This window comes from Trachypithecus francoisi, unplaced genomic scaffold (genome assembly GCF_009764315.1).
Source record: "Trachypithecus francoisi isolate TF-2019V2 unplaced genomic scaffold, Tfra_2.0 Lachesis_group15, whole genome shotgun sequence".
NCBI lineage: Eukaryota > Metazoa > Chordata > Mammalia > Primates > Cercopithecidae > Trachypithecus > Trachypithecus francoisi.
In genome coordinates, this window is record NW_022681460.1 from 56,169,205 (window position 1) to 56,191,601 (window position 22,397).

A 22,397-nucleotide genomic window follows, 5' to 3' on the forward strand; every position below is an offset into this window, starting at 1 on the left:
CCACGGTTGCTTCATTTCACCGGGACTCACTCCAGATTTTCAACGAGGGTAGTACCATACGCCCGTCTTATTTGATTGTCACAGTGACAAATAACTGTCTTGTATTTTCATATAAATGTTGACAAGTCATTTAGGCAAAAAAAAATTAAATTATCTAACAACAGAATTTAACTCATATTTAAAAGTATATTTTGCAGGGTTTTGATATACTCCAAATGTTCTAGAAATGCAACTAGTGGGCCAGGCATGGTGGCTCATACCTGTAATCCCAGCACTTTGGGAGGCCAAGCTGGGTGGATCACGAGGTCAGGAAATCGAGACCATCCTGGGTAACACGGTGAAACCCCGTCTCTACTAAAAATACAAAAAATTAGCCAGGTGTGGTGGTGGGCACCTGTATTCCCAGCTACTCGGGAGGCTGAGGCAGGAGAATGGAGTGAACCCAGGAGGCAGAGCTCGCAGTGAGCCGAGATAGCGCCACTGCACTCCAGCCGGGACGACAGAGCAAGACTCTGTCAATGGAAGGAAGGAAGGGAGGGAGGAAGGGAGGAAGGAAGGGAGGAAGGCAGGCAACTAGTGTGTAAATGGAAGGAAGACTGTACTTTGTTTCATTTCAAACTTTAACAAGAATTTTTTATTGTTTCAGAAAGACATCATGGAGGGCAACATTGCTTACAGTACTGGAATCACTATGCCGTGTACTGATGGCCCACATTTGCAGACAGTGTCCTCAATATGATTTGATGTACACAAACATCCGACTATTTCACCTTGTCTTCTCATGTAGTTAACATATACAAGTACATATTATCATTCACTATCCCTTTACTTCTTCTTTTTTGAGACAGAGTCATAGTCTGTTTTTCCAAGACAAAGTATGCCTAGGTGACAATTTACTCATTTTAAAATTGTCTTTCAAGTTTTTTGTTTTGTTTTTTTCCATAAAGTTTTTCCTAGCCATTAGTGGGGTTTTCTGTTTGTTTGTTTGTTTGTTTTGTTTTTCTTTCTTTCTTTTTTTTTTTTTTGAGGCAGAGTCTTGCTCTGCCACCCTGGCTGGAGTGCAGTGGTACAATCTCGGCTCACTACAACCTCTATCTTCTGGGTTCCAGCGATTCTCCTCCCTCAGTCTCCCGAGTAGCTGGGATTACAGGCGCCTGCCACCACACCTGGCTAATTTTTGTATTTTTAGTAGAGACGGGGCTTCGCCATGTTGGCCGGGCTGTTCTTGAACTCCTGACCTCAGCTGATCTGCCCGCTTCGGTCTCCCAAAGTGTTGGGATTACAGGCATGAGCCACCGTACCCGGCAACCACTAAGGGTTTTCAGGGTGGTAGATGGAGTTAATTAGTAAGCTGAATGAGCCTATAGTAAGTACCAGGAAGGTCAGAGATAACTTCCAAACACTTTGCAGCATTAGCAATAAAAAGTGCACCTTTACAGATTTAAATTCTGGTCACTTACACGAGCAAGAAATGAAAAACCACATGGAGTTCCTTTTCATGGTCTTTTAAAATGGATAAAACAAATATAATTCTCTCTTGAATGCTTTTGATTTCGTGCCGTGTTGAAGTAGAACATGAGGTAGTCGAGGAATTCTGTGAAATCTATTAAAATTCGTTTGCACATTTCTCCACACTGTCCCGCCATCACCACATAACAGGTTTGTGCTTTAGGCCCTTCTATGAGGACAGAGTAAGGTGGATGATTTTTTTTTTTTTTTTTTGAGAGGGAGTCTCGCTCTATAGCCCAGGCTGGAGTGCAGTGGCACGATCTCCACTCACTGCGACCTCCGCCTCCTGGGTTCAAGTGATTCTCCTGCCTTAGCCTCCTGAGTAGCTGGGACTACAAGTGTGTGCCACCATGACCGGCTAATTTTTTGTGCTTTTAGTAGAGACGGGTTTTCACCGTGTTAGCCAGGATGGTCTCGATCTCCTGACCTCGTAATCTGCCCGTCTCGGCTTCCTAAAGTGTTGGGATTACAGGCGTGAGCCATCACACCCGGCCAAGGATGACATTTTTAACACTCACAAAGTGGGTAACGGGAATAGTTGTCACAGGGGTCCTGAACTGGCTGCACCCACCTGCTTGCAGGCAAACAACCACATGCAACCACCCAGAGCAGCAGTGATGTTGCTGAATGGACCACGAGGAAGAGGAAGACTGATAGGTGACAGGAAAGGACAGAACACCTGCCCAGCTGAGACGCCACCGCCGGGCCTGGGAGAAGAGCAGAGTCGTGTGAGGAAAGGAAAGCAGGAGAAGGCATCTCTAGGGCGAGAGATGGCAGATGTGATGATACTGAGGTGGGAATGTGTCACTCTTCCACTCTCCAGTGAAGTCACGCTGGTTCTCCCTTCCCGTAAACACATTCTAAAGCACAGGCATCCCAGTCCTGACCTCCCGATCCAGCTCTCTTGACTCCTCCATCCTCAGTTCCCACAGAATGCTCGCCACTATTATACTGAACTCATTCAACACCATTCCCTGACCACATGCGCTCTGCATTTCCACATGTTGGCCCCACTCTTGCTTCTGCCCAACAAGGCAAGAGATGGGGTCAGTCAGGAGACCAGGGCTTGGGGCCGGCTGTGAGGGTGCGTAGCTACCTCTGCCACCTACTTGCTATTGAGCTGATGATGGGCAAGTTACTTAAGCCGTCTAGAGCTTCATGTCCTCATCTACGAAGTGGAGAGGTGCAGCACCCACTTCATGCAGGTGCTGTGACGATGAAACTGATGCATGTGGAAACCTCTGGAGCACACTGCCGAGCTCATAAGTACACTCAGCAAATGCCCGCTGACAGTCGTGCTGCTAACAGTAAGAGCAGCCTCACTCTTACTTTCAGCCCTTCAAGGGCCAGATCCAGGCTACCTAGTTCAGAAACTTTCTCCTTATTTACAATCAAAATCCATTGCTCCTTCAAATTTAACTGCTTTCTACTTTGTATATCTCGATGGTGACCCTGATTTCATTCTGTCTTGAGTGTTCCCCTTCCAGGGACAACATCAGATTTCAGTGATTCCCCCATCACCCAGCAAGGAGGCACTTGATGTTGGCTTGAATTGAGAAACCTGATGAATATTGTGACATAGAGATTTACTGCAACGTCAAACTTCCTTTCTAGGGCAGGAAGCCTACATTCAAGTGCAGCAGGAAGTAAGGACGGGCAGGGGGCAAGTGAGTCCTCATTGCAGAAAGCCTCAGTCTTCAGAAATCCAAAAAGCATAGAAAAATCTGAGTCATTTTAGAATTTAACAGGAATCTTTGAAATTGTATTTTAATCATCTCGTGCAGGAATTCACAGTCTCACAGCTCGAATAATGAAATCTCTCAGGTCCATTTCCCCAGGATGATATTTATTCGGTCACTCTCTCATTTGCGCAACAAGATCTTAATTGCTCTTTATGATGTCCCAAGCACTGAGTCAGGCACCGTCGTCACCTGCTCGGAGCCTAGATGCAGTCTCTTAACTCCCTTGCTACATTTTTGTAATGATACCTGTCTTTGTTTTACAGCACTCCATCGATCAGCCTGATTTTATCTGGCAATTAAAAATGAATAAATCCCACACCACAGCACCACCTGGAAGGAAACATTCTCCTACAGCCATGTGGAGAAGTCTCCCCCAACACTCGGTCATCCTGTCTCTGTGTCACTTTTGGAGCCAGCCAGTCTGGGCTCATACCCAGCCCAGACTCAGCCACGTGCTTCGTGCCAGCTGCTTCATCTCTGGGAGACTGGCCTTCCTCCTCTGTGACATGGAGCCATCCCTGCTTCATAGGGCTGTTTGGGGAACTCACTGAGTCATCCAGGCACAGCCCTCGAGCAACAGCCAGAACAAAGCATGCCCGACTCAAAGGGTTCCTTCTACCGTTCCATCTCTCCTTCAGGAAGGCCGGGCGCGGTGGCTCAAGCCTGTAATCCCAGCACTTTGGGAGGCCGAGACGGGTGGATCACGAGGTCAGGAGATCGAGACCATCCTGGCTAACACCGTGAAACCCCGTCTCTACTAAAAAATACAAAAAACTAGCCGGGCGAGGTGGCGGGCGCCTGCAGTCCCAGCTACTCAGGAGGCTGAGGCAGGAGAATGGTGTAAACCCGGGAGGCGGAGCTTGCAGTGAGCTGAGATCCGGCCACTGCACTCCAGCCTGGGCGATAGAGCGAGACTCCGTCTCAAAAAAAAAAAAAAAAGGAAGGCCCAAGAGTAGGAAGCTAAGCCACTGTTCTGGGATTGGGAGGGACGCAGGCAGCCGTGGGGAGAACTTCAGTTCAGGTGTTTCCACTTGTCTTTATATGGTCATGCTGTATCCCAGTGGAACTTTGGCATCCAGACAAACAGTTTGGTTATGGCATTGAGTGTGTCAGTTCAACACTGATTTTATTGGCCTCTGTGTATCAAGCACGTGCCAGATATTAAGGATCTAAAAAGAAGTGAGACCCAATCTCTGCATTTAAGAAGGGCCCATCCCAGCCAGAACATGGACACATAGACAAATAACTCATAACATGGTGGGATGAGTACAAAAACCCAAGGATCAGAAGGCACGAGTCACTCCACGCAGGAGCAGAGAGCGCTGGTGGGGCCAGGGAGGGCTTCCCAGGGAGAGACGTGTGGGACCACTCCTCCAGGGGATTGAAAGTCAGCCATGCACTATGAGTTTGAAACAATGCCTGCTTGCTTTCCTTAGCCTAACAGCAAATCTTGACTTTGGCTTTTAAATCTGGTAAAAGGGGAAAAGTAGGAGAAAAGTAAAGCCGATGAAGAAAAGAGACGAGGAGGATGGGAAAGAGACACATTGTTTATTCGTGGACAGGGGCCCCTATTTCTTTCATCCAATCATCTATTGTCTCTGAGCAGCCAGTCATCGGATCAAAGGAAATAAATGTTCAGCCCTCCCTGGTACGGGGAAAACGTCACCAGAGTGGAAATGCAGAGATCTGCTGCAGCATGAGTGCGTGTGAACGTGACTGTCATCACCACACACGCTTTCAAGGGAAAACTACAGAACGTTCTCAAAGCCCACAAGCCACGGCCCTGCAGGTCATTTCAAGGCAGCTCACTCCTGTGTTGTTTACCACAGCTATTTCCTTGAGAAGTTTCACAGCTTCAGCTTGCAGCCACCACACTTTCTGCCTCGTATGCAGGGGAAAAGTTGAGTGACTGCATTGTCCTTGACATTTTACCCGAAAACCTCGTGACTTTTTTGCTTGCGTAGATTTTTTTTTTTTTCTTCTCTGAGACGGAGTTTCGCTATTGTCGCCCAGGCTGGAGTGCAATGGCGCGATCCTGGCTCACCAAAACCTCCACCTCCCGGGTTCAAGCGATTCTCCTGCCTCAACCTCCTGAGTAGCTGACATTACAGGCATGTGCCACCATGCCCGGCTAATTTTGTATTTTTAGTACAGACAGGGTTTCTTCATGTTGGTCAGGCTGGTCTCGAACTCCCAACCTCAGGTGAGCTGCCTGCCTTGGCCTCCCAAAGTGCTGGGATTACAGGCATGAGCCCCCGCACCCGGCCCGCTTGCATAGATTCTTCACGGGAGCTGATGGCAGCCACAAAGGAATGTGATGAATAAAGAACAACTCTCAGCTCAGTTCCCTATTCATAGGCTTTTAAAAGACTCATTTTTGCAACAATGAGACAGCACACATGCATATCCATCAGAAAGTCTGACACAGAAATGAAGATGTGTGTTTATAAATTTCCTGTCTATCTTGTTACTTATTCAGAGGCGAGTTTTCTGGGAAGCTAATGACACCTCAACTTCAGAATCCCTTATTTGCACAGCCCTGTCCAAGGTCCAAGATGCCCTATACCTGGTTCCCTCTTTATTTTCCTAAAGTCTCCACAAGCTGTACAAGCTTCAGGTTCCTCAGAAATCTGTACTTAATATCAGAAGACTTGGCTGGGTGCAGTGGCTCACGCCTGTAATACCAGCACTTTGGGAAGCCGAGGTGGGTGGATCACGAGGTCAGGAGTTTTGAGACCAGCCTGGCCAACATGGTGAAACCCTGTCTCTATTAACCTTGTCTCTACTAAAAATACAAAAATTAGCTGAGCGTGGTAGTGGGCGCCTGTAATCCCAGCTACTCAGGAGGCTGAGACAGGAGAATTGCTTGAACCCAGGAGGCAGAGGTTGAAGTGAGCTGAGATAGCGCCATTGCACTCCAGCCTGGGTGATATAGGGAGACTCTATCTCAAAAAAATAAATAAGGCTGGGTGTGGTGGCTCACGCTTGTAATCCCAGCACTTTGGGAGGATGAGGCAGGCGGATCATGAGGTCAGGAGATGGAGACTATCCTGGCTAACATGGTGAAACCCCATCTCTACTAAAAATACAAAAAATTAGCTGGGCGTGGTGGCAGGCACCTATAGTCCCAGCTACTCAGAAGGCTGAGGCAGGAGAATGGCGTGAACCCAGGAGGCAAAGCTTGCAGTGAGCTGAAATTGTGGCCACTGCACTCCAGCCTGGGCGACAGAGTGAGACTCTATCTCAAAAAGTAAATAAATAAATAAATAAAAAGGCTGGGGTCGGCGGCTCACGCCTGTAATCCCAACACTTTGGGAGGCCAAGGTGGGTGGATCACCTGAGGTCAGAAGTTTGAGACCAGCCTGGCCAACCTGGTGAAACTCCATCTCTACTAAAAATACAAAAATTAGCTGGGCATGGTGGCGGGCACCTGTAATCCCAGCTACTTGGGAGGCTGAGGCAGGAGAATCACTTGAACCTGGGAGGCGAAGTTTGCAGTGAACCGAGATCGTGCCATTGCCATTGCCTGGGTGACAGAGCGCAACTCCGTCTCAAATAAATAAAAATAAAAATAAATACATACAAATAAACATATAAAAAATAATAGAAGACTCACATGTGGGCTTGAATCTATAAAACTTGAAGCCTACCTGAGAGAAGACAAAGTCGAACAGGTGCTTTATCTGAAAGGTCACTGCAATTCACTGCTGATTCCGTGTATTCTTTCTCATTCGGGGAGACTTTTACCACCCAAAAACAACAAAAAATGTTACTTTAAAATGAGAAATAGGACTTCATGACTGAAATAGGAAGCCATGGCATTCATACTTTAAACTTGACCTCTTCATGTGGAAGAGCAAATACATTAGAATTAATATTATTTTATTTATTTATTTATTTATTTGAGACAGAGTCTCGCTCTGTCGCCAGGCTGGAGTGCAGTGGCACGATCTCAGCTCACTGCAACCTCTGCCTCCTGAGTTCAAGCGATTCCCCTGCCACAGCCTCCCTAGTAGCTAGGACTACAGGCGTGTGCCACCACACCCGGCTAATTTTTTTGTATTTTTTAGTAAAGACGAGGTTTCACCATGTTGGCCAGGATGATCTCGATCTCTTGACCTTGTGATCCACCTGCCTCAGCCTCCCAAAGTGCTGGGATTACAGGCGTGAGCCACTGCTCCTGGCCGAGAATTAATATCATTATATCCTTCTAGGTACTACTCGCAATTGTTGTTATGCTTTCTGTTGTGCCAACAGCTACTATTTATTTAGCTCTTACTCTGAACCATTTAGTTTAGGTACTTTGCATACATTATCTCTACTAATCCTTATTACCATATTATGAAGTAAATAAATGTACCCATTCTACAGATAAGGAGAGTGAGTCTTGGAGTGATTAAGTAACTTAACTAAACTCACATTCTAAACTGGGTCTGTTTAACTCCAAAACCTTATGCTTCATTTAGGCAAAGCAGCTAAGAAGTTAGAATCTCCGACTATCTTGGCAGAATAATCTTTTCTACACCAATTCTAATTTCTTTTTTTTGAGATGGAGTCTTGCTCTGTTGCCCAGGCTAGATTGCAGTGGCGGGATCTTGGGGCAACCTCTGCCTCCCTGGTTCAAGTGATTCTCGTGCCTCAGCCTCCTGAGTAGCTGGGATTACAGGTGCCCACCACCACACCCAGCTAATTTTCGTCTATTTTTTTTTTTTTTAAGAGATGGGGTTTTGCCCTGTTGGCCAGGCTGGTCTCAAATTCCTGACCTCAAGGGATCCACCCACCTTGGCCTCCCAAAGTGCTGGGATTACAGGTGTGAGCCATCACACTCAGCCCAATTCTAATTTAATAAATCTTTAATATCTAATGTGCACTTTCCTCTCATAGTCTCTTTCTTACCAAGTAATTTAGGGATTAAGGAAGTTTAATTAAAAGAAATTTAAATTAGACCCTAGCTAACTTTTTTATAATTCCAAAATGATATTGATGTTCCACCTCCAAACTAGAAATTACAGGTGATCAAAACAATAAAGTCGATTCAGAGACAGCAAAAACAGTAACAAACTGTAAAAGTATAAGAATTTACAAACCAAAGAAGAAAGCAAATGACACTCTACCCTTTAAAAAAAAAATCACACCATATAGCTTTTGGATAGTATTTTTCTGTTTTGTTTTGGTTTTTAATTAACTCTGAAGTTACTTCCACCATATCACTTAAATCATTATTATCTCAAATGTTAAATTATGTTATTCAATAAAATTACAAGATATCTTTTATCTAATTTATTATGTTTTGTTTCCTACTTTTTCAATGTCATAAATTCAAGAAAAGTTACAATAACTATAATCTCTACCCACCCCACTCCTAAAACGACCTGCTACAACAGCCAGTCATGCATTCTCATCCTACCTTCGCATCTGCTTCAAGAGAAGAGACCAGAGCCGGCTCTGCAGATAAGGAAGTCAATTCTTCTTGTTAGAGTAACTGACGTATTTCTCTTCCCTTCCTGTCAGTCACAGGCTGACGCAGTGCACCCTGTGTGGCCAGCCTTACGTGCCTTGGTGGCTACTCCCACATCACTAGGGACCCGGGGAGCAAAGTCACCCCAAAACCACACCGAGGAGCTCTTCTATGCCAACATTTTACATTTTTAGCTGGAGGAAAGACCAAGCTGATGCTGGTGAAATGTTTCACCCTTCCTAAGGAAACTCCCCACAGAGACTACAGGCTTCAACTATTCAAATGTTCCCACATTTGTGAAGGGTTTCACACTGACGTCAGTGTAAATGACTAACCACATCTCAAAGAACAGCTATTAACTCAAGAATAATTTACAAGAAAGGGGGACAGCTAGGCCAAGAGCGATGAAGATTGTAATGAAATCACCAAGGGGAATCTTCAAAATGCTATGCATGTACTAGGTAGTATTACCCAGCACCGTGAAGTGTCCCTGCCCTGCTAACTCGGGCATGGCCAAAGATTTGCTCTGGAGAGCAATAAGACAATGAAGTGTGTACAAAGGTGCCACGTGCCACGTAGGCTTGGCACCTTCCGAGCAGTACTGGGGCCACCATTCTCTTTCCCTTCTCTTTCCCTTGATGACTCCATACACAGGCTGCTCCATCATCCTGGTCTCAGCATGGAGAAGACGTGAAGCAGAGCCATGGAAGATCCTTGATGGTCATAGAGTATGAGTGGCAAATAAATATTTGCTGTTATCAACCACTGAGAGTGTAGGGCCATTTGTTTCTGCAGCTAACTTAGCCTATTCTGCTGATATAGCGTGTGGTGTTTGCATAAACACAGAACTGAGCATCAAACTATTTAATAACTACGATAGCATGAATATTTACCCATTGGAACAAATGCCAGCGGAGGCCCTGCAATACCATGAGCTATCCTTTAGTTACTGGATCTTGAGGATGAGGTCCCAGGGAAGCGGCTGCAGTCACCAGGATTGAAAGGAAGAGAGGCCCAAGAAGCTCAGAGCAACCACTCTTTCATGGGGTACAGAGGTATTCCAGCACAACTGTGCCTCCGCTTCCCAGCTCAACAGCAGATCTAAATATAGGCATTTCTTGGCTAATCTCTTCAACATTTCTCAGCACAGGACTCTCACTTTAGATATGCGTCAGCTAGAGTTTCTTTTCCTTTACAACATTAAATTCCTCAGCCATGAGTGTTTCAACATCACCCTCATCTTCATCGTCTTCTTCTTTTATTATCATTTTAACTCAGCATGATCTCATAGTACATCTCAGTAACACACTTCTTGGCACAGGGGAAGAAAGGAAAAAAATGGAATATCCACAGGATGGGATTTGGACTATGAAGGGCTGCAGATGACAGCAGAACAACATTGCTGGATATTATTATTATTATTATTATTTGAGAATAAAAATACAAAATTAGCTGGGCATGGTGGCGGGCACCTGTAATCTTAGCTACTCGGGAGTTTCACTCTTGTTGCCCAGGCTGGAGTGCAATGGCGCGATCTCGGTTCACCACAATCTCCACCTCCCAGGTTCAAGCGATTCTCCCTGCCTCAGCCTCCCGAGTAGTTGGGACTACAGGCATGCGCCACCACGCCCGGCTAATTTTGTATTTTTAGTAGAGATGGGGTTTCTCCATGTTGGTCAGGCTGGTCTCGAACTCCCGACCTCTGGTGATCTGCCCGCCTCAGCCTCCCAAAGTACTGGGATTACAGGTGTGAGCCACGGCGCCCGGCCACTGCTGGATATTCTTGATGTTATTTATTGATGTGACAGTTCGTTGATTGCTATGATTATCAGGCCCATACTTGCTAAATAAAGGTATTGGCAGCTCCAGTCCCACCGTCTGTATTTAAGAAATTTGACTCCAGGAAAGAAAGGTGATTGCACGCAAACCTGCCAACCTATCACTAACCTCCAAACTGAAAAACAAACCCAAGATTCACTCCACTGACTTACTGCATAGAAACTAAACATTATTCTAAAATATGGCGGAATGCTAAAGATTCATGAGCAGTTATGAGTCAAAGTGTCTGAGCTCCAATGCTTCTGATGGACATCCATTCGTGGCAGATGGAAGGTGCTGGCAATGGCATCTGGTGAACTGCCAAATGTCTTAACGATTTTAAATGCCTTAACCCTACAGACTCTACATCAGTTGGGCAGAATATAATACCACATCACTGCATTTTTCCAAGCAGTACAATATCAGATAAGCCTAGAGAATTCAAACCCTCCTATTTACAGATATATCCATTTTAAAAAATATATTCCATAAAGGCCATGTTTAGTCAACTTTGTAGCCTCAACCGCAGCTCAGAGCCTGACACAAAGGGAGTGCTCCATATATGTGTGTTGAACAAATGAACAAACAGTTATGAAGATAAACAGACCAGTTCATCTGTTTATTGGCAGCCTCAAAATGCCATATCTCATGGTCATTTAACAAACGTTCTTTGATAGTTAAAATTGGAGAGTGGTACCCAATGTATAAAAGCTAAAATCATGTAAACATTTGCATGTTTTCTGTTGATTTATGTGCATGCTGGTGATCCGCAGTTATAATGTAACAAGATCCATGCATTAATTATGCACCACCCTAGCAGCCATTCAGGAAATTCATTTAAATTAGGAAGTTCCTAAAAGGTTGTGGGGAAAACTGAAAAGGTTGAAAAGTGAAAAGTCTCTTCCATTGCCAGTGTTCGCTCAGAACTGGTTTACTCTTGCTTTGCACATAATTCTGTGACACTTAGCTACTGAATTCCAGGTCCACAACAAAGTAGCAGAAGAAAAAAGAATTAAGAGGCTCCTGATTGGCTCAGGATCATGGTGGGGCTGAGAGAGCGGAATCAGGTAGGCAGAGAACACCCAAAATGAGATCTCAGGTGACGCTGAGAACGGCAGGAAGGTAAAGCAATGTCAGCATCAGAATCACGTGTGGACTGAGGTGCAAGACTGAAACACCAGGACAGGGGAGTTGAAGCCAGGTAATAAGAAAGGAACTCAAAAGGTAGATAAAGTTCAGAATCCAAGGAGAGGAAGACCAGGTATGGGAGAGCAACCAGCCCACCCAGCAAGTCTCCCTGCTCAGGCCAAGGACCCAGGGCCAAGCAGCCTTGGGTCAGTCAGGGCTCTGTCCTCCCCTCGCCAGCCCTGTTTCCCTCAAGGAGGCAGGTAGTTGCATCTTCCTCCACTCCCCAGTTCTCTCCATTTGGGTCTGAGGCAAAGCTAACACCCATGGGGGAAATGATTCATTCAATAAATGTTAGGCCGGGCATGGTGGCTCACAGCTATAATCCCAGCACTTTGGGAGGCTGAGGCTGGAGGATCCCTTAAGCCAAGGAGTTTGAGACCAGCCTGGGCAACACAGTGAGACCCTATCTCCACAAAAGACATATAAAAAAAATAGTGGGGTGTGGTTGCTAGTGCCTGGAAACCCAGCTGCTCAGGAGGCTAAGGCAGGAGAATACCTTGAGCCCAGGAGTTCAAGCTCTTAGTGATCTTTGGATGACTAAACTTTAACACATCTTAGCTCAGAATCTCTTGAGCATTCACACCACTGCATTTCAGCCCAGGCAACAGAATGACACCCTGTCTCTAAATAAATAAATAAATTTTAATTGTGCAGCTATTATGTGCCAGGCACAATGTGGAAGGAAGGGGATACATTAGTGAATAAAACAGATCCTTCCTGCATGGTACTTAGTTTCTAAATGGAGACACACCATAAACCAGCAACCATAAATACATTCTTGCAAACTGAGAGAAGTGCCATGAGGAAAATGTACAGGATGCAGGGATGGAGAAAGAGGAGGTCGGCTACCTTAGATGCAGTGGTCACAGGATGGCTCTGTGTAGGAGATTTTGAGCTAAGATATGTTAAAAGTTAAGTCACCCAAAGATCACTAAGATTAGTCTATAGTCTGACAACATAGGAACTATTGACAGGGCAAGGCAGAATGGGTGAGGGGAGGAAAGCGTCCTCGGGTTAGGCTCCTTTTGAAGGGCTCTAATAAGACCCTGATAGACCGACCAGGTTACAGTCCGATGGTCATAATCCAGATGAGAGATATCAATCTTTTACGGGGGTCCCGAGCATATACGGTAGAAATAACAAGGGTTGCTGATGCATTAGATGTGGGATTTGAAGTTTAGTTCTACCAAGTCCCTGGGACTCTTGTAGTCATCTCCTTCCTGGAGAATGAGAAGTGGGTTCCAGCAGCCTGAATTCAAGTGCATGATGAAACCAGAAAAAGCAAACGCCAAAATCAAAACTCTGAGCCTGAGAATACCCGCCAATAGGTGCATATGCCCCAGCTTTCCGTGGAGGGCAGTTTTACCAGAGTCCAGTGCAATTCCTAATTTCCATAAAGAACCCACATTCAAATTAAGTCTGTCTAGTTCATTGTGGTTAAGGTAGTCAGGAAGTGTGCCACATTTTACAAAATTTTCCACCCAAAATGGTTTTTTTAAATGGTGCTTAAAGGAAAAATTCTCATTTACCTGGAAAACTTAACTCCCCAAAGGCAAGTTTCATTCAGATAAAGTTTGCCAATCCCAGCCCCCAAGGGAAGTGCAACAACGCCTCACCGGGCGCACCTTGGCAGTTGCCAGGTGTCCGAGCCGGTTTGAACGTCCGCGTCAATCCACACGATACAAACCGGGGGAGGGGCCAGGACCACGCTTCCCCTCCAGGACTGCCTTTTGTAAGTGTGTTTTGTTTCCGTTGCTGAGGTTTAGGGAGCTGCCCGGCTACCCTCACGGGTTCCCATGGAAACCACCACCTCCCAGAGGACAGCAGGAGAGGCCAATTCATGGTCCATCCGCAGGCCCCGCCCAGGGATGGGGTCACAGAAGGTCCGGGTAGGGAAGGGCGGGACCCGGGAGCTGGTCGTGGGCGGGGCCGTGGGGGCCCGGGGGTTGGGCATGGGCGGGGCTGGCGCGAACGGAGGGGGCCGTGGCAGGTCCGGGGCGGGGCCTGAGTGCGCCTGCGTAGTCTGCGCCACTGAGGGAGGCGGAGGCGACGCGCGGGAGGAAAGATGGAAGACTACCAGGCTGCGGAGGAGGTAACCGCCGGGTCGGCGACGGAAGGGTGGAGGCCTAGAGCCCTGGCCGCGGAAGGACACGCGGTGCTGCCTGGGAAGACCTGGCTGCCCACCTCCTTCAGCTAGGCCGGTCTCGGCAGCCCACGGCCTGAGGTTCACGATAGCCGGCGCTCCGCCCGGCCCCATTCTGTCCGGACACTATCGCCGTTTCCCCGGCGCATGGGGCGGGAAGGGGATTGAGCTTCCCGCGCGGGCAGGCGTCGGGCGTGAGTCGGGAAGAGCGCCCGGGTGAGCGCGCCCGGCTGAGCGGTGCCGCGAAACCTTCACGCAGGGCCTCGCCTCCCGCCCTCAGCCAGGCTCGCCGGGAGGATGACATCACCGCCCCTTGCTCTGCGGAGCTGACCCCAGCCCCATCCTGGAGCGGGGCGCGGCGGCCGGGCTGGGAGCGTCGAGGCTTGGATGTCTCCCCGCAGGGGTGCGGCTGACCCTCCTGTCCCCAGCCCCTCCGCCCCGGGCTGGCGTCCCGGCAGCCCCGCGCCTTTGTCTCGGGCCTCACCTGGTTCTGCAGCGCTGGGAATGAGTAGCACATTTCATTTCCGTTTAAGGTCTGTAAGAAAGCTCACTGTAGTGGGGAAAAAAATAGTTTATTAGTGCCTCCTTGAGGAAGTAGCATAAAGCCCACGATCTTGTCGAGCAGAAGAAACCCCTCGGCACCGTGTGCGTTAAATGGCTTTCCGTCAAGCTCACGGTCATTCGGGGAATAGAGCTGATGAGCGCAGCTGAGATACAACTCTCATTTTCTTCTTACTGAATAATCCTCGTTGAAATTCAGATAGAGCCCTATGGATTTATTATGCAGCCTGTCAAAAATATAAACTATAGATACATTTGGTAAGGTTGGTATTTTACCATTTATGAAATATAGTGGCCGGGCACGGTGGCTCACGCCAGTAATCCCAGCACTTTAGGAGACCAAGGCGGGCGGATCACCTTAGGTCAGGAGTTCGAGACCAGCCTGACCAACGTGGAGAAACTCCGTTCCTACTAAAGATACAAAATTAGCCGGGCGTGGTGGCGCATGCTTGTAATCCCAGCTATTCAGGAGGCCGAGGCAGGAGAATCGCTTGAACCTGGGAGGCAGAGGTTGCCGTGAGCCGAGATCGCGCCATTGCACTCCAGCCTGGGCAACAAGAGCGAAACTCCGTCTCAAAAGCAACAACAAAAAAAGAAATTTAGTTGAACGAAGAATGTTTTCAGGGAAAATAAAAGTAAAACTTAAGGACTGATTCTAGAGTTTCAGTTTTGATCTGATTTCCTGACTAGCACACACTTCCTGTGACAATGACATAATCAATGTTTGAATGCTAATGGCAACCAAGTGAATAGTCACGAGAAGACCTGGTTCAGGAGCAGTTGGCAAAGAAAAAGCCTTTCCCCTTAAACTGTTGCTAATATAATATTGGAAAATGTATTATAGTAATATCGAGTAAAACTGTTCTAAAAAAGAAATCGCTTTGTAAAGGAAAGCGCTTAATACTACAGTCCGATTCTGACTCCCACAAATGAGGTGGCTAAGTGGCTTCGTTATTGGAGATCTCAATTGCATATGTGTAAAATGAAGGGGCTGGACAGAGTGATGAGTGTTCCACCTGGGATGGAAGCCCTGGGAGGTGGAGACCATGCCTGTCTTGTAGTAGGCATGTCTTAGGTATTTACTGAATGGCCCCTTCTGGTCCTCCCAGCAGCCTCTTAGCAGCCTTTTCTACATCTCTTCTAATTTCATGTAGATGCCTGGGCCTTTGTAAGTATTCTCTCAACTCACCATTCATCTTTCTTGGAGAAGTTAAAACTGTCCACTGGATTCAATACAACTCTCTACTTTCCACTAAAAATTCTCTAAAATGTCCCTCAACCTTTTTCGTACTGTAACCATATGGGAGGTGATACAGTGCCTTTCCTTTGTGATTAAGGTCACCGTAGTCACTTGGAAGGCTCCTTTAAGCTTCCAGAAATGACTTAATCTCTAAGATATTGCAAACTGTCATTCACTCAGTGAGTTGGTTTTGTTTCCAAGTCCGACTTCTGAGTACAGCAAGTGAGGTGGCTTCGGGCATTCAGCTCCTGACCCCCCTAAAAAGAAAGGGCAGGGCCTGCAGTGGACAGCAGCCAGGCAGGGAGGAAGACTCACTGCCAAATCAGGGTTCTCTGCCTTGATTCCCCCAGGATGCACGTTGACTGAGGGCCCCGGGGGATTGCCCTCTTGAAGGCATGTCCAGAGCTGCGTACCTTTCCTGGGACTCAGCAGTAACTTTAAACGCTTGTGCTCATGTGAGGAGCATATTGGCAGGCAAGTGCCTGACTGATGTTATTTTCAGGGTGACCTTTTACCCATTCAGATCTACCATGTGTAAAAGGAAAACTAAGAAAACTATACTCCTGGCACTAGATTACTGCAGGCAGGTCACCTCCCGAGTCATCCAGACACTGACGGAGAACGGCCATGCTGGCAGATGGTGGTTAGTTCTGGAGTAGGAGGGCATCACTGGGAAAGAAAAATAATTACCTGGAAATAATATAATCATTGTACATTTTACAACTAATGGTGCTTTAAAAAAAATTTCCTCAAGGTCAGGCCTCCTAATCAGTTAACATCATGGAAGAGAGAATTACATCTTAAATGGATTGCTTCAGCAGCTTCAGTTAATTTATACAAAAAATCAGCCAACTCATTAAGCCTCTCGATTGGTTAATGATTCTAGCAGTCAGTTGAAATGGAAGAAGAGAATGAATTTTAGTTTAAAGTGAAGTCTTAGATTGTGGCATGATTAAAACAAAACAGGGCCGGGTTGGTGGCTCACGCCTGTAATCCCACCTCTTTGGGAGGCTGAGGTGGGAGGATCACCTGAGGTCAGGAGTTTGAGACCAGCCTGGCCAACGTGGTGAAACCCCCCATCTCTACTAAAAATATGAAAATTAGCTGGGTGTGGTGGAGGACACCTGTAATCCCAGTTACTTGGGAGACTGAAGCAGGAGTATCACTTGAACCTGGCAGGCGGAGATTGCAGTGAGCCGAGATCATGCCACTGTTTTCCAGCCTAGTCTACAAAGCAACACTCTGTCTCAAAAATAAATAAATAAAACAGAACACCTTTAAATTACGTACATGTATTCTAGTCTTCTGGTTTCTGAAGACTGTAATGCCATCCATCTTTGCTAAAGTGAACAGTCTACTTAGATTATTTCTAAGGTCTTCATTTCTAAATTATGTTCATTACGTAAATTTGCATTTATCAATGTAGTGGAAATATCTTTTAAATAAACTTAATGTTCTTCCTTGCAGACTGCTTTTGTTGTTGATGAAGTGAGCAACATTGTAAAAGAGGTAAGAGGATAAATGCTCACTTCTTAAATGTTTGATTAATGGCTTATATTAGAGAAAATAATGTGTTTTAAATACTATTTTGGAATTGTTTTGACCAAGTCTGTGTGTTTGGTGTTTCAAATAACAGTTACTTCAGCAAATAGCTAGTTAAGAATTGCTTCTATATTATGCAAATTATATATTTTAAATCAGACAAGGAATTTTATGTACATAGCATTATTCCTGAATATCACCAAGACTTGATTCTATAATTTTTTAAGCATAAAAGACTCCTGGCATACAAATAATTGTCTCCAGGGTTGAATGAAGAAAGAGTGAGTGTAAGAAAATTGAACAGTCAACTTCCAGTTATTCTGGACCTGGTGATCCAGTTTGGTGCCTATATGCTTACTTTTCTTACATTTCTAAACTTCACACTCTATTGTGTTATTGATCATGAAGAGGAAGAGAGACAGAAGGGATGTTTGTTATTTATTCAGAAAGTACACACTGAGGGAGCAGGCAGGGCATACACCCTCCTGGAGTTTACAGCTGAGGGGCGGGCAGGGCAGACACATCAAACAATCCCGCTGGAAAGTGTCAGCCTGCATTTGCTGTGTGGTAAGTGCCACTAGTGGTGTTGCTGTGAGAGCATTGAACGGGGAATGTGACCCACCCAGGGAGTTCAGGGACCATTTCGAGCTGAAATCTGAAGAATGAGTAGAAGTAGGGGTCATGCAGTAAAAAGAGGGGACAAGGCCCTGTGGGAAGTGGGGGCAGTGCACATTCCCCATTCCCCCTATTGCAGGGGCTACAGGTGATTCTGTACTCAAGTGACCCTAAATATTGGGTAGTAGTCAATTTGCGCAGGTCCAAAATTGGTGGAGAGTTCCCTCCTCCTTGAAAAACTGAATTTCAAAGTATGTGCGGAGGGAGAGCTGGCGGAGGGAGAGGTTTAGCTTGAACAAAGCCCCCCCACCTTTTGACAATGCCCAGTTCTAGTAATACCGCTGTCCTCTTAAACTGGGACGTCTGGCCCCCCAGCCCTCTTGCAGCCTCTGAGCTGGGAGGGAGCACAGTGGCAGAGGACGAGAAGTAAGCCGGCCCTGTGTGTAACGTGACTACTCAGAGTCCCAGGGAGATGATCGGCAGGTCTGTAGGTAGAAATCAGAGTGACCTAGGGAGGTTTTAGGTCCTCAAAAGCAAGGTCACTGGATCTAAGCCCCAGGCATCAGATACCAGTCCGTCCCCACCATGCACAGCTCAGATCCCCGGACTGCTGGTTTGCTCTGCCTGTCTGAGGACAGACCTTGGCCCTCACTGAATGTTGTTATTTTCACTTTAGGTCATAACTGTCATAGAAACTCAGGTTCCTGGTTTCTAGCACAGCAAGTTAGGGGTAGAGAAGAAAGTTGCTGAGGTGCAAGCACACTGGCATCCATGTGAAAGGGGAGCTGACGCTGAAAAACCCGGAAAATCACACAATGGCAGTATCATAGCGATAAGCTTAGCAAGAACAGCGACAGTGAGCCTTGCATTGTCAGATAACCCCCAAAGAATATAGCATAGAAAAAGAAGTAAGCGTATAATAAAGGAGAAAAGTTGGGCTGGGTGCTGTGGCTTATGCCTGCAATCCCAGCACTTTAGGAGGCTGAGGCAGGAGGATCACTTGATCCCAGGCATTTGACAGCAGCCTGGGCAACACAGCAAGACCCCATCTCTATAAAAAACTAGCCAGGCATGGTGGCACATGCCTGCAGTCCCAGCTACTAGGGAAGCTGAGGTGGGAGGACTGCTTGAACGCCAGAGGTCAAGGCTGCAGTGAGCCAAGATTGCATCACTGCTCTCCAGCCTGGGCAACAGGAGATCCTGCCTCAGAAAAATCAAATTTAAAAAATTCCATCATAAACCTAAAATAAGTTTTGGAATATAAAGGGCTTTTAGTTATCTGAAAAATGCACTTAACATGGTAACCTATTCCCAAACAATGCTGGATAAAAGTATTTTTTTTTTTTTTTTTTTGAGGCGGAGTCTCGCTCTGTCGCCCGGACTGGAGTGCAGTGGCCAGATCTCAGCTCACTGCAAGCTCCGCCTCCCGGGTTTACGCCATTCTCCTGCCTCAGCCTCCCGAGTAGCTGGGACTACAGGCGCCCGCCACCTCGCCCGGCTAGTTTTTGTATTTTTAGTAGAGACGGGGTTTCACCGTGTTAGCCAGGATGGTCTTGATCTCCTGACCTCGTGATCCGCCCATCTCGGCCTCCCAAAGTGCTGGGATTACAGGCTTGAGCCACCGCGCCCGGCCAAAAGTATTTTTTAATACATGATTATTTCGATAGGTTTGTATATTGTCAGTTGTACAAATAATACAATTCATCTAATATATAGTATTAGTATATGTTAGATAGTAGTAGATAAAAGTAATATACCTTTAAGAAATGAATGGCAAAATATTTTCTAGCCTCAACAGGAAAAAAAAAATGTATTGCTTATCTCTAAATATTAATAGTAGTAACATTAAGTGTAAGTATTAGGTCAAAATGTGTAAATAATTTGACAGACTATGAATTTTTAAAGCAAATTTCAAACATTTAAATGAAATATAATACTATCAAAAGGTGTATTTGCAAAGGCACCCTCATGATTAAAAATAAACTTTTCATAAATCACTTCTTGGGATGCTGTCAGTTCCTGATTGAAAGGTGGTGTGGGTGCGTTTGGTTAATCGGGACGCGCTTTGTGCTTTGTTTTCTAGGCTATAGAAAGCGCAATTGGTGGTAACGCTTATCAACACAGCAAAGTGAACCAGTGGACCACAAATGTAGTAGAACAAACTTTAAGCCAACTCACCAAGCTGGGAAAACCGTTTAAATACATCGGTAATGGATTTTTGTTTCTTGTATATTTGAGGGATGGTTTTTTAACACTGATCAGAGGGGCATCCAGTACCAGAAACAACAGCTAACGTGGCCCCACCTCAAGGAAGGCTCCTGGTGGGAGTCAGCCGTGTGTGTAGCATACGTTAGCATACACTTGACCGTTTTGACTGCTGGTACAATTGCAGGGCGTTTGTGAAGCGGGATCTTACAGGAAGTCCCATCAGATGCTTTTAGAACAAGTGAAGTGGAGAGGGAGCGTGTACAGACAGCCCCCAACTTAACAGTGGTTCAACTTAGGATTTTTCAACTTTATGATGGACTTACCAGGGTATTAAGTGCGTTTGCAACTTAATTTTTATATATTGTCGATTTATGGTGGGTTTATGGGACACTGTAAGTCAAGGAGCACCTATAATTTGTCAGTGTAGTGAGACGAGGCAATCTGTCCCTATAATTTTTATTGAGAACATCAACCATGTGGAGCTATGTACTTTTGCTGAAAGTGGACAGAATGGGCCAGGCGTGGTAGCTCACGCCTGTAATCCCAGCACTTTGGGAGGCCGAGGCAGGTGGATCACAAGGTCAGGAGATCAAGACCAGCCGGGCCAAGATGGTGAAACCCCATCTCTACTAAAAATACAAAAAATTAGCTGGGCATGGTGGCACGTGCCTGTAATCCCAGCTACTCCGGAGGCTGAGGCGGAGAATTGCTTAAACCTGGAGGGGCGGAGGTTGCAGTGAGCCGAGATCGTGCCACTGCACTCCAGCCTGGGCGACAGAGTGAGACTCCATCTCAAAAAAAAAAAAAAGAAGTGGACAGAATGATGTTTGTGTTACCCAGTAGACTTACCTAATAAAAATTTGTTTTAACTTAAGTGACCTGTGTAATCATGCAGAAGAATGGGGCGGGATTACACACAGCAAGTTCCTGCTTCTGGGACAGCTCTACTGATGGTATGATTTTCATTCATGTTTGTGAAGTTTTGTTGTGTGAAATATGTGACTGGACGTTTCTTATCTTTGAATGCAATGCATGTTTATCAGCCTTTTAAAACATTTTATAATAGACTTGCCAAGGTTCTTTGTGTAGCCTATAGGTACTTGACTGTTGGCCTTATTGTGAGTAAAACGTCGTCCCCCAGCTTTCCCTGCCTTAAATGCTGCTCTCTTCCCTCCCGCAGGGAGCTGCACTGTGCGATGGGAGAATAAGACCATGTACTGCATCGTCAGCGCCTTCGGACTGTCTATCTGACCTGCAGTTCAGCCTATGGCCTTTCTCCTTTTGTCTCTAGTTCATCCTCTAACCACCAGCCATGAATTCAGTGAACTCTTTCCTTGTTCTCTTTAAGTGTTTTGTGGCACTCTCACAATGTAGAGGAAAAAACCAAATGACCACACTGTGATGTGAACGGCACCGAAGTCAGATGAGTATCCCTGTAGGTCACTTGCAGCCTGCGTTGCCACTTGTCTTAACTCTGAATTTCTTTTCAAAGGTGCTAAAATCTGAAATCTGCTAGTGTGAAACTTGCTCTACTCTCTGAAATGATTCATAGACACTAATTTTCCATACTTTATACTTTTGTTAGAATAAATTATTCAAATCTAGAGTCTGTTGTGTTCTCCATGGTCTGCATAGTATCATAAATGATTTCTTTGTATTTAGTGAGTGGCTTCAGAAGCTATACAACCGGGCTGGGCACGGTGGCTCATGCCTGTAATCCCAGCACTTTCGGAGGCTGAGGCAGGCAGATCATGAGGTCAGGAGATCGAGACCTTCCTGGCTAACACTGTGAAACCCCGTCTCTACTAAAGATACAAAAAATTAGCTGGGCGTAGTGGCGGCACCTGTAGTCCCAGCTACTCGGGAGGCTGAGGCAGGAGAATGGGGTGAACCCGGGAGGCGGAGCTTGCAGTGAGCTGAGATCCGGCCACTGCACTCCAGCCTGGGTGACAGACCGAGACTCCGCCTCAAAAAAACAAAACAAACTATGCAAATGAAAAGTTGCAGTTCTGCTGTGGTCCTCTCTATGATGTACTCATTTCACCCATGGGACCAGGATCCTGACGGCTCTGCTGGGCTCCGGTCAGATTCCTACCCCTGGGCATCACACCCACCGTTCTTAAGCCCTCCTCTTCTGAAGAGATTAAGGGGTAGGAGGTGGCCAAAGCAATTCCTCTTCTCTTAGCCAGAGCGCTCTCACACTTGGCCCAAAGCTATAACACCTTAACTGTTAATCCCATGTTCTCTGTAGGGCTCACAAATTGTTTTAGTACTTCATAGCTTACAAAATGGCTTTCACAATCACTCATTTTATGTCCTCAACAATTGGCAGTCATTTAAAAATCAGAAAATGTTTGGAGGTTATCTGATTGG

At 46.1% G+C, this 22,397-nt stretch overlaps 2 protein-coding genes across 11 annotated transcripts in view; one reads left to right on the forward strand and one right to left on the reverse strand.

The window, feature by feature from the left end:
* Nucleotides 1–13,636, reverse strand: part of SYTL3 (synaptotagmin like 3) — a 141,530-nt gene extending 127,894 nt beyond the window's left edge. For 3 of the 9 annotated variants that reach the window (XM_033234916.1, XM_033234912.1, XM_033234918.1), the window contains exon 1: nucleotides 6,902–6,997. The gene's annotated coding sequence lies outside the window, so the exon portion shown is untranslated. Of the gene's footprint in view, nucleotides 1–2,080; nucleotides 2,217–6,901; nucleotides 6,998–8,658; nucleotides 8,719–13,244 lie in introns of those variants that run through there. The other 6 variants (XM_033234913.1, XM_033234911.1, XM_033234910.1 and 3 more) reach the window with 6 other exon arrangements.
* A 56-nt stretch (nucleotides 13,637–13,692) lies between these two features.
* On the forward strand, nucleotides 13,693–21,630 carry DYNLT1 (dynein light chain Tctex-type 1). 2 transcript variants are annotated; one of them, XM_033234926.1, is made up of 5 exons: nucleotides 13,693–13,807; nucleotides 17,127–17,168; nucleotides 19,900–20,023; nucleotides 20,900–20,977; nucleotides 21,205–21,630. In XM_033234926.1, the coding sequence occupies exons 1-5, from the start codon at nucleotides 13,781–13,783 to the stop codon at nucleotides 21,273–21,275; spliced, it is 342 nt and encodes a 113-aa protein (XP_033090817.1). In that variant the 5' UTR covers nucleotides 13,693–13,780; the 3' UTR covers nucleotides 21,276–21,630. The 2 variants fall into 2 exon arrangements, with proteins under 2 accessions (XP_033090817.1, XP_033090818.1); XM_033234927.1 differs by lacking the exon at nucleotides 21,205–21,630 and having other exon boundaries at nucleotides 20,920–20,975.
* Nucleotides 21,631–22,397: the final 767 nt, after the last annotated feature.

Coding starts and splice junctions, on each gene's coding strand:
- DYNLT1 (XM_033234926.1), top strand. CDS start 13,781: ATGGAAGACTACCAGGCTGCGGAGGAG. Junction 20,024..20,899: donor AAAACCGTTTAAATACATCG/GTAATGGATTTT, acceptor TTTTAACTTAAG/TGACCTGTGTAATCATGCAG. Junction 20,978..21,204: donor CTGGGACAGCTCTACTGATG/GTATGATTTTCA, acceptor TCCCTCCCGCAG/GGAGCTGCACTGTGCGATGG.